Below are 12,528 nucleotides of genomic sequence, written 5' to 3' on the forward strand. Positions count from 1 at the left end.
TGTCATTGAAAGCTGAATTCTGCATGGCATGTTTTTAAATAATTCTCATTTATCTATATTCACAAGCGCCAACAGCTATATATATAGATAAAGAATTTGAAATTCTTTTTTATTTTAATTTTACTTTATATGGAACAAAATTTTCCTTGGAATATTTATTTTCGACAATTAAAGAGCTTTTAGTGAAATACCATGCTACGAAAATAGTATATCGCTTGGCTAACAGTTTAACAATATAAGTGCCTTTATCTGAATCCCATATGATCTTTATTGGTCTACGAATTTAAGTTTGGATGTACATATAGTGTACTCCATTCTTAAAATACGTTATTTCAGCCCGATATTCTCTTGATATCTGATTTAGGGGTGTTTTCGGGGATGAGGTAGTCCCCCAGACACTTGGCCCTGAAAAAATATCAGCATCGTACTCTTCTTTCAAATACCATTTATTTAAACCCCATATTGCCATTGGTTTTGAGGGGGAGTTTACAGGATGAGGCGTCCCCCAAACACATGACCCCAAAATAAGTTATCAAATTAGTTTTCTAATCTCAAATTCCTTTCATTTGAGCCACATATTGGCATGGTCGAAATTTTTTTCCCTTTGGGGGGTATTTTGGGGAAGGGGTAGACCTCCAGAAAATTGGTCCCGATAATGGGTATCAATTCTTACTCTACCCCCCAATACCTTTCTTTTAAGCTCCACATCGATATGGTCGGAAAATATGCCCAATTAAAGGGTGTTGTGGGGTACCCCAAACACTAAGTCCGGAAAATATATCAGCAACGTGCTCTATTCTCGTAAATCTATATATAATTTATTTGAACCCCATATTGTTATTTGCCTCAAAATTGGATATCAAACTCGTTTTCTAATCTCATTTAAACTCCTTATTGCAACAGTCAGCAAATATGTCCGGTTTATGGTATTGGCCCTAAAAACTATAAATATTTAGTTCCTCTCCCTTTAAGACCCAAATTGTCTGGACAGTTGGCCCCTAATGTTGATATCTGATAAGTGGTCTATTCCCAAAACCATTAATTTGAGCCCCATATTTCCATAATCGGCAAACATGACCGGCTTAGGGGATGGGCGGCCACTCAGTGAGTTGGCCTTTAAAATGTATATCGGATTAGTGTTCTTTTTTTTTAGCCTCATATTGAAATTGTCAGAAAATACCTACTATTTGGGGGTGGGGTTGTCCCACAGACACTTTTCCCGACTATTGATATCAGATTCGTGTTTTACTTCCAAAGACCTTTCAATTGAGCCCCATATTCCTATGGTTGTAAATTTGTCCCCTTGGGGGGATGTTTTTAGGGAGAGGCTGCCCCCCAAACACTTGGTCCCATATTTAGATATCAGATTCGAATTCTATACTAAAATACCTTTTATTTAAGCTCCATATTCCCATGGTCAGTAAATAAGTCCTGTTTGGGGGTGGACCCCCAGAAACGAGGCCCCACATTTAAATATTAGATTCATATTCTACTCGCAAATACCTTTCATTTGAGTCCCATATTGCCATGGTCGGTAAATATGTCCTATTTAGGGGTGTTTTGTGGGTTGGGGTGGCCCCCCCTAACACTTGGTCCGACAATTGGATATCAGATACGTTTTCTTATCCTAAATACCTTTCATTTGAGTCCCATATTGTCATGATTGGTATAAATGTATGTTTGGTAGGTTTTAGGGTGGGGTGGTCCCCCTAGATACCCCATCCGAAATTTGGATACCAAATTTTTATTTTTAGGGTACTATATGAGAGCACACAAAATTTCGCTTAAATCGCACCAACCATCTCCGAGATCTGGCGTTTCTGAAAATTAGGGTAAAGGGGAGGGTCCAAATATCAAAAAATTTAGTATCGGTTCAGCTGTTTCTGAGTCTATAAGGAACACACAAACAAACAAACAAACCTACAAACAAACACAAATTGATTTTTATAAATAAGATTTATGACGAAATTCATAACGCATTTTCCTTTTGAGCTCTCAATATAAGAATTTTCAAAAATGTACACCCAGAGAAATTAGTCTGCTGATATGAAAATAAAATTTTTTAACTTTTAAATGGAACCATACAAAATGTTTCAACTTCTAGTCATCTAACGAAGCAATTGCTAAAACTAATACAAATTGTAGGCAATTTTAGGCGTACATCTTTTGTTGTAGAGCATAAATATGATTTCAGCAGTTATTTTGTCCTTTGTTTCTTAAAATAGGTATGCAAGTTGAAGAAAAATCAAAAAATGTTGCACTACACGCTTTTCAATTATAAGAAAAGATGAAACATACACATTTGTTTTTAAGTATTAATGAAAATTGTCGCACATTTTCAACTTTTTACCATTTGAAAACAGCAGAACATATTTGCTGTTGTAGCAGGAAATTACTGCTGTTGTTACAGCAAACACGTTGTGCGGCCTACAATGTATTTCAGTAAGCCTGAAACGAAATACTAGCTTTCAAAAATGCAAAAAAGACACATTATGCGCCGGGTACTTGTTAATTTTGTTGGAAGAGATAAATTTAATTTGTGGAATATTACTGTAAAGAAGCTTTCTGATCCATCCATTGGTATACATTTCGAAATGTGGCTGAGCTCGCTCGCATTTTTTGTTATTGTTTTACTAATGTGTAGTTGACTGGCATGGCCCTTTGTTTCCAAATTAAAAACAAAAAAGATTATGGAAAGTATACATTCTGTGGTAATTATAAACATCCATTAAGACACGCATTTACATTCTCTTCATAATTAAGCAGCAGTCATTTTCAGCAGTCAGCCTGCAGCTGTAAAATTGCAGAACTATTTCTATAAAAGCAGCAAAATTAACTACTAATATAGAGCAGAGTGTGTTTGCCATTTTCAGCAAACTTTATCTATAAGTGTAGCAAAATATCTGGAAGGGACGGTTTCAGAGAATAGGTTTCCTGGTCCACTACGATCTTTCATCTAATGAGAGAGTGACCGGTGTTGCTGGAATGATAAGCGTATTCTGTGCTGCGGAAAAGATAAAAATCCTCTCTTGTCAGAACACTGACAAAAATGTATCGTATTATGTAGTAAAAAATGGACCCAAATAGGGTATAAAAATTTCATAACGCTTTATGGAAATATCTTATATCTTATTACCAAAATATCTTATTACCAAAGAAATTGCAATGAGTTCATATACTTAAAGTGGGTATGGAAATATCCTTAAAATTTTTGCTTACAACCACTAAGGTATATCCCAAATTGTAATCTGGTACATAATTTTTTTTTTGTTAATTCTATTGTTTCTTTTCCAAAGTGGAGTCGAACAAATTGACCTTGAAAATTATATAAAGCAAAAAGATTTGATTATTGAAAAGTTACTGAAAAGAAATTGCCTGATCAACAGATCCTTGGATTAATCTCGACTCCACATTGGAGAAAAACCAACTATAGTAATTTAATAGAAGACTGACAGACTGACTGATCATCGCCCAGCCCAAACGGGTAAAGCTAGAATCATGAAATTTTGCACTAATGTTGGTCTTGGGTCATACGCACGGTATAAGGCTGGATTTATTGATATTTGTACGTTTAGGTACTAAAAAGTACCAAACGTACGAAATTGTACATATTCGCTCAGCGGAAACTGAAAGGGCTAGAATTATGTTATTGGACTCATATAAAAGAGTGTCCCGAAACAATTAGGTTTGGAAAAAAAATTTTGGAAATCGTACCGAAAGTCGGAGAAATAGTGCGTTTAGTACAGCGATTGGTACTATTTGGTACCTTTTTTGTAAATTGAACTAGAACTCTGAATTTTGGAACTTTGCGTGACAAGAAGAGTTTTTGGAAATTTGAACATTTAGGTACTAAAGACGTACCAAACTGGAACGAAATGAGTAAACTTTGTACAGGACGGTTGGATAGAGGTAGAATTTCTAAATTTGACTTTAAATACCTCTGGTGCAAAAGGATGAGGGTGAAAAGAAAAAAGTCAGAAAATTTGTTAACGGGCGGAAACGTACGTCTAGTACCGCAATTGGTACCATTTGGTACTTTCTAAGACATAAATGATGGACTCAATGGTCTATTCAAAATTCGTACATGTTGGTACCAAAATTGGTACCAATAACCAACTTCTTTACAGATAGAGCTAGAGGTCTGATATTTTGCATGCAGGTACAACAATGTAAATATGATGGGTGACTATGATATATTTACAATTCGTACATTTTGGTGCCAATATTGGTACCATTTGACTTATTCTGATCAGATGGAGCTAGAAATTTGGGATATAGGTAAAACTAAGAAATAAATGATGGATGACTAAATGATTTGTTCACAATTCTAACAGTTTAGTACCAAAATTGGTACTATTTAGTACTTTCTCTTCAGTTGGAGCTAGAGGGTCGAAATTTGCGATGTAGGTGCGACTAAAAAATAAATGATGGATGACTTAATGATATGTTCAAAAGTCGTAGATTTTAGAACCAAAATTGGAACCTCTTTGTACTTTCTGTTCCGATGGATCTTGAGGACTTGAAATTGGGCAGGTGAGTACAAATAAGTAATAAATAATGGGTGACTAAGTGATCTACTCACCATTCGCATACTTTGGTACCATTTCGTACTTCCTTTTTAGATGAAGCTGAAGCGTGAAATTTAGAATGTAGATACAACTAACAAATATATTATAGGTGGCTCAAGGATCTATTAAAAATGCATATATTTTGGTACCAAAACTGGTACCATTTGGGATTTTTTTTTGCAGACGGAGCTATTGTAGATGTCCAAAATTTGCCATGTATGTATATGAAGGAAATATATAATGAGTGGCAAAATGATCCATTCAAAATTCGTACATTCAAAATACGTACAAGCGCAAAATAGGCACTAAGACATACAAAATGGTACTTTGTTTACAAATTGAGCTAAAGCGCCAAAATTGCTATTAATTTAAACCTTCACAATATATGTTGGCCGACTTAATCATTTTTACGACGTAATGTAATTTTGGCACTATTTGGTACTTTCGTTACAGAAGGGGACCAATTTCTGAAATTTTATACGCAATTATTACAAAACTTCATGATCTTATAAACTGAGTGCTTTTGGAAGTCCTACGCTAAGAAGGGGGTAGCGAAACGGACCCCTATATATATAAAACAGTTGAGTGACTGACTAATCCTCGCCCAGCCCAAACGACTAAACCTATAATCATGAAATTTTGCACGAATGTTGGTTTTGTTTCATAGGTACGGGATGAGGCTGGATTGGTTGATATTCGTACGTTTGGGTACTTAAAAGTACCAAAAAGTACGAAATGGTACATATTTGCCCAGGGCGAACGGAAAGGGCTAGAATAATGTTTTTGGACTCAAATTAAAGAGCGTCTCGAAAAAATAAGGTTTAGTAAAGTCGGAAAATCATATCGGAAGTGAAAGAAATAGCTCTTTACGTACCGCAATTAGTATTATTTTGTACTTTGCAAATTGAACTACATTTCTGAATTTTGGAACTAAGGTACACTATGGCAACCTTAGCTGGTGACTATAAGAATTTTTGACATTTTGTGCATTAAGGTGCTAAAAAGGTACCAAATGGCAGAAATTTGTACAGGGCGGATGTATGGAGCTAGAATTTTGAAATTGAATTAAAATATATCTGGTGCAAAACGTTGAGTCACAATTCGTACTTTTTGGTACTAAATTCGTACTTTCTTTACAGATGGAATTAAAAAGTCTAGAGGTCTAAAATTAACATGCGGTACAATAAGGAAACTATGATGGGTGACCATGATCTTTTCACAATTCGTACATTCACGTACTAATCACGTACCAATTGGTACCATTTGGTACTTTCTGTGCAGATAGAACCAGAGGACCTAAATTTGGCATGTAGGTAAAACATAGAAATATATGATGGGCGACTAAATAATTTTTTCACAATTCGTACATTTTGGTACCAAAAGTGGTACCTTTTGGTACTCTCCGCGCAGATTGAGTTAGAGGTCTGAAATTTGGCATGCAGGTACAACTAGGAAAAATATGATGGGTGACTATGATATTTTTACAATTCGTATATCTGGGTACCAATATTGGTACCATTTGGTACTTTCTGTGCAGATGGAGGTAGTGGTGTGAAACGTGGCACATAGGTTAAACTTAAAAATATAAGATGGACGGCGAACTGATTTTTTCACAATTCGAACGTTTTGGTCCCAAAATTGGTATTATTTGGTACATCCTTCATAGAATGAGCTAGAGGTCTGGAATTTGGCTAGTAGGTACAAATAAGAAATATATGATGGATGACTAAATAATCTATTCAAAATACAATTTTAAAGGTCTGAAATCAGGCATGCAGGTACAGCTATTACAAATATGATGGGTGACTAAATAATCTAGTCACAACTCGTACATTTTGCTACTACTTGGTACATTATTTACAGATGGAGCAAGAGGAAGGAAATTTGCATGTAGGTACAAGAAGGAACTGTATAATGGGTGCCTAAATGATTCATTCAAAACTCGTACAGTTTGGTACCCAAAAGTTCAAAATAGTACAAAAGAGTTTATCTTCGCCTACAGCGAACGGGGACTGCTAGGTTAGGTTAGGTTTAAGTGGCAGTCTGCCATCAAACTCACTAAGACGTTTTCGTTCATTGTGATGCCACAGGAACAGAAGAAGGGAGAAGCCTTCTAGTTCCTACCGTTGAACTATCCAGATCGACTTAAAAAGCCCAACAACTTGCGAATGTTCATATCCGCTAAATCAGACAGGTTCTCAAAGAAATGAGAACCGTATGTGGAACTCCTTCTGACTGCAAGTGCGCGACACACACAGCAGTTGTTCTATAGTCTCTTCTTCTTCGATGGCCTCACAGCTTCTGCAAAAGTCATTGCTGGCAACCTTCAGTGTGTCAGCATATTTTCCGATTAGACAGTGATCAGTTATGATGGACACAATGACTGAGACGTCTGTTCTAGCCAATGACAGCAAAGCGGTAGACCTCTTCAAAGCTAGATTAGGCCACATAGTTTTGGAATGCTCACAGCCCCCTCTTTGTGACCATCTATCATTCGTTGTCGTTCGGTAATGGTCCTGAAAATTGAACGACATGTATGTTAGACGCCAGTATCCCTGGAATGTGTAGGGTAGTTCCTACTTTCGCAAGCTCGTTCGCTTTAAAATTCCCTGAGATATCTCTGTGGCCCGGCGCCCAGAACAGGTGAATTTTAAACTGTTCAGCCATCTCGTTGAGAGATCTGCGACAGTCGAGGGCTATTTTTGTGTTCAGAAATACTTTATTCAGGCAGTCTGAGAAGATATTAATGACAATCGTCGTAATAACATAATATCTTAGCTACTCCACCACTTCCTTAATTGCAAGGATCTCCGCTTGATACACACTGCAGTGGCCGGGTAAACTTTTCGATATGACCAATTCTAGATCTTTAGAGTACATCGAAAAGCACACCTGGTCGCCAGGAACATCCGATATTGTATCAAGGATAATACAGTGTCCGTAGCCGCCACATGACCCATGAGAAAACTGCCTTGACCTCACGGCAGTGGTCGCTGCAATTTGTCTAGCCACAATGTCCAGAGGCATAAAATGTAGCATTAAATTCAGTGCATTAGGTGGTGTCGTCCTCAGTGCGGCTATGATGCACAAACAAGCCATCCTTAGCATCGGGTTAAGTATTGAGCAGTAGGTGGACCTTTGAAGCGCCGTCCACCAGACCACAACTACATATAGCATAATAGGTTTGACAACTGCATTATATACCCAATGCATGGCGCCCGGTCTAAACCCTCAACTTTTGCCAATGGCTCTCTTACAGGTGTATAGAGCAAAAGTTGCCTTTCTTACCCTTTCCAAGATGTTGGATTTGAAGTTAAATTTCGTGTCCAGAAAAACACCCAGGTATTTTACGCTTTATATAAATGAAACATTCTCTCCTTCCAAGGAGACAGGTCCCACTGTAGGCAACTTGTATCTCCTGCTGAAAAGAGCTACTTCTGTCTTGCACGGATTTATCCCTAGACCACTTTCAGGAGCCCACTTTGATGCTGCACGTAGAGCTTCCTGAAGTATATCTCTTAGAGTGTTGGGAAACTTTTCCCTAACTTTTCAGCATTCGGGACCACTTTTACAGCTTTTTCTTCCACTTTTACACCTTTTTCTTTCGGAGACAGTACACCTCCTTGAGGTGTTCCTCTGCAGACCCATCTGTTTAGATCCACAGATCTCAAGCCTGCCGTGATGCATCTTTTAGTAAGTAAGTTATTAATAAACTTTCTTACGGTGGAGTTGATGCCAAGAAATTGAAAGAAAGATTGACGTCTGTTTTACATTTTTGAAAGCACCTTCAATGTCAAGAAATGCCACCATTGAATATTCCTTGACAACGAGAGAATCCTCTGTGTAGCCGAATAGGTCGTGGAGGGCTGTTTCAGTGGATTTTCCTTTACCATATGCATACTGCTGCCGCGACAGGCGATCTCCAGGTATCGTTGCCCTAAGATATGTTTCTATCAAACTATCGAAGGATGACAGACTGATAGGAACAAAATCTTTCGCTTTCGTGTGGTAAGGTTTTCCTGCTTTTGGAATGAAAATTTCCTTCGTGACCCTCAAACCCATAGGTATATATGTCATTCTGATACAAGCAGAGTATATCCCCCTAAGCCAGGGAATAAGCTTTTAATTGGAGTTGCAGAATTCTACCCAGGATTTGTTCTCAGTCTTTCTCACCTCGTCCTTATCGTTTCTTAGCTCAGCCTTATAGATGTCCCAATCGTGTGGTGCTCTTGTGGCTTTTTCTATGTTGAAGAGTTTTCTGCAGTCCTTCCTTAGACCAACCAGTTCTGGGGTCCACCATGGCGGTAGCTGTTTGCCCCTTGACGTGGCTCTAGGACATGCGTACACAAGCGAGTCATTCAGGGTCTTTGTGATCCGCTGGACCATTATGTATATATCCTTCGTGCAGAATGCGCGCTGAAATCTATCCCAATCCGCCTTTCTCCTGTTTAGCCGAGGGACCACTTCTGCAGTATTTTTCCCAAAGCTGGAAATTAAATTAACGATGATCAGAGAATCTGTGGTCATCCAAAACATCCCAGTCGCATATTTTGCCGCTTATATCTTCCGATACAAACGTAATATCTAGTACCTCTTTCCTGTTCCTGGTAATAAAGGTCGGTTGATTTCCTTTATTACAAATCGCCCGATTGCAATTATAATATATTCGATAAGCAGCTCACTCTTCGAACTTCCCCCATATATGGTGATGTGCTATAGCATCACTTCCTACAATGAGGCTCTTCTTCCCTAGAGAAGCGGCTTCAACCAGCGACTTAACATTTGAAGGCGGCATCTCTGAATCATGTGCCATATTTAGAAAAGCCAGACAGTAATGAGATTTGCTTATGTCAAGGCTGGCTACTACAAAATCTTTAGTGCTTAGCGACGGAAGAAGAAAAACATTCAGACTACTCTTTGCAAGAATACAGGTTCTGTATCTCCTATTAGAGACTTTACATCTATAACTTTTTACGCCGTCATTCTTTGCACATTTTTACGGTTGAATCTAATTATATATTTTATGGGTATTGATATTTGAGAAAAGCTTTTGTACTTACCGCACAAATCAAAGGCGTGGTGACACACCAACAGAACTTCCACCAAACCATGGGGTAATATCCAATCATATCTTTTATGCCATCGTAGAAACGATCGACACCATAGCACCATGATATAGAAATACATTCGAAGAATATTAACCACAGAAGGCAATATCCACTTACAGCGTAAGAATCTAATAGTTGAAAGACGTACATGCCTCCCTAGAATTTTGAAGGCATAAAATGAAAAACACTTTCCATGAAGCACATGCCTTATGATAAACTCACCTGTGATATGCAGGATATTCCTACACAGTAACTCAGTGCGCATACCACAGCTATAAACAGTTCTTTGCGGGGACGCAGGAATTGGGGCCACTCATCTATAATAGCTGTTATAAAACCTTCCATTGTACAAAATTGGGAGTCCAATCCTATTAGCAATAACATCAGGAAAAACAGGCATGCCCATAAAGATGATCCAGGCAATTGCAACACAGCGGATGGATAAACTAAAAATGCTAAACCTGGACCAGAAGCTGCTACCTCCGCCACAGATCGCTCTTGTTCATGAGCCATAAATCCAACCACGGAGAATATGACGAAACCAGCAAACATACTTGTACTTGAATTAATTGTACATACCAGCAAGGCATCTCTGTAAAAAAAAATTTTAAATTAGCCAACATCATTATAGATTGTATAAAGCATATAATTATAAAAAGGCACAATGATGAATGATTGTATTGAAAACAATTGCGAGTTATTTTACGAAAATTTATCAAATGAACCTGATTGATTTTGCATGTAAAAAATTGTAAACTTATATACATTTTACAACAACGGAAGACCATTGAGAGTAAGAAGTACTTCAATAGTTTGGAGCAACTATGTTATCTTTACCGTGATCTACGAACACGTAAAAATTTATATTTTTTCAATTTTGTTATACCCACAACCATAGTGGGTATACTAATCTAGTTATTCCGATTTTGGACTTCGTCCGTTCATCCCTCCGTTGGTCGAGCGGTCGAACGCACATATACTTCTAATTGAAGTAGGTCGTTGAGGATTGGGAATGGGTCATATCGGTTCAGATTTGGATATAGCTCCCATATAAAATAGTCCTTCGGCTTGACTTCAAGAGCCCCTACAAGCCACAATTGCTATCCGATTGGGCTGAAATATTGCAGGTAGTGTTCTACTACAAGTTCCAACACTCGTGCCAAGTATGGTCCAAATCGGTATAGCTCCCATACATACCGATCTCTCGACTTCGCGATCGGCCCCTGTAAGCTTCTTTTTTCGTCCGATTTGGCTGAAATTTTACACGTAGTCTTCTACAATATCCAACCACCACGTTAAGTAAGGTCTAAATCGGTTGGGTACCTGATATATGCACACGCATATATATTTTCCCGTGAACGTTCCATAACGGAATAAAAGTTGATATAGCTTGAACGTCTCGAGCCTCTGGAAGCCGCAATTGTTTATCGATTGGCTGAAATTTTACACGTAGTGTTCCACTACGACATCCAACAACTGTGCCAAACCCGGTCCATGTCAGTCTATAACCTGAACTCGCACCCATATAAGCTGATCTTTCGATTAACCTTCTTCGGCTCCCGGAAGTTTTAATTTTTGCTTGGTTTGACAGATATTTCGTACATAGAGTAAAATAATGCCCCTAAACTACATTTATTTTGTGTAAATTTTTTGCAGAATCAATGTAGACTGCTCCAAAGATTCGGTCCGTCCGAACTTAGCACGTCTTTACTTGTCATGGCACCTGGTTTCGACAGCCTGAACATAATACGGTCCTGCAGGTGGAGATCCGGGCTATCACGGAATACATGAGATTGTGTGGTGTTAGGGCGAGGATGTCGAGTGTGAACATCTGTACGGGCAGTAAACTGGACATCAGGGCAATACCAACCAGGACGGTAAGGTCACGGACAGTCTTGGAGTGTAAAGGAGATAAATGCTTTCTCTGAGGATGGCAAGATCCGCATCGTTTGGGTGCCGGGACATAGCAGAGTATGGGAGAATGAAAGAGCAAACCATGTGGCAGTGAAGGCCAAATGACTGCCGCCAATAAACTTGGTTAACCCGAAAACTTTCGGGTCGACGCTGTCCGAGTTAAAAATCCTTAATTGTTTTCAATACAACTCCCCTAAGTTGGTTCATGTTTGGTATTGTGTCCCCACCTAAGTGTCGGTATCTGTTATACGCGAAAGCCGGGCAATAACAAAGGAAATGCTCCAACGTCGCATCACCTTTCCCGCATGCCCTAAACATGATATCACTTGCCACATCGATTTCACATAAGTGAGCTCGAAGTCCTCCTATGTGTCCCGTTATGATACCAATAGCTAAACTGTCCACCTTCTTACCCATAGGATTTTCGCCGTCCTCCCCACCGTTTCGCTGTCCCACAATGTTGCATGCGCATTCGTCGCCCACTCCCTTAACACGGACTGCGTCGACCCGAAAGGCTTCGGGTTAACCATGTTTATTAACGGTAGTCCTCTGGCTTTCACCGCCAAATCATTTGCCCATTCATTTCCCCTTCCTCCGTTATGGCCCTGCACCTGCACGGACTGCGTCGACCCGAAAGGCTTCGGGTTAACCAAGTTTATTAACGGTAGTCCTCTGGCTTTCACCGCCAAATCATTTGCCCATTCATTTCCCCTTCCTCCGTTATGGCCCTGCACCCAAACGATGCGGATTTCAGAGAAGACGCTAATCTCCTCAGAGAAGATGTTGATCTCCTTCTTACACTGCAAGACTGTTTGTGACCTTACCCTCCTGGTTGTTATTGCCCTTATGGCAATTTTACTATCGGTTGAGATGTTCACACTGGATGTCCTCGCGTTAGTAAAACACCACTTCACGCATTCCGCGATCGCCCGAATCTC

At 39.0% G+C, this 12,528-nt stretch overlaps 1 protein-coding gene across 2 annotated transcripts in view; it reads right to left on the reverse strand.

Moving 5' to 3' along the window:
- Positions 1-12,528, reverse strand: part of LOC106094814 (sodium- and chloride-dependent GABA transporter 1) — a 179,036-nt gene that overhangs the window by 7,484 nt on the left and 159,024 nt on the right. For both annotated transcript variants that reach the window (XM_059370930.1, XM_059370931.1), the window contains exons 5-6: positions 9,899-10,268; positions 9,629-9,832 (exon numbers count right to left, since the gene is read on the reverse strand). In XM_059370930.1, coding sequence (XP_059226913.1) covers positions 9,629-9,832; positions 9,899-10,268 — 574 coding nt within the window. The remainder of the gene's footprint in view (positions 1-9,628; positions 9,833-9,898; positions 10,269-12,528) is intronic.

The sequence above is a fragment of the Stomoxys calcitrans genome, chromosome 1 (assembly GCF_963082655.1).
Source record: "Stomoxys calcitrans chromosome 1, idStoCalc2.1, whole genome shotgun sequence".
Classification (NCBI taxonomy): Eukaryota; Metazoa; Arthropoda; class Insecta; order Diptera; family Muscidae; genus Stomoxys; species Stomoxys calcitrans.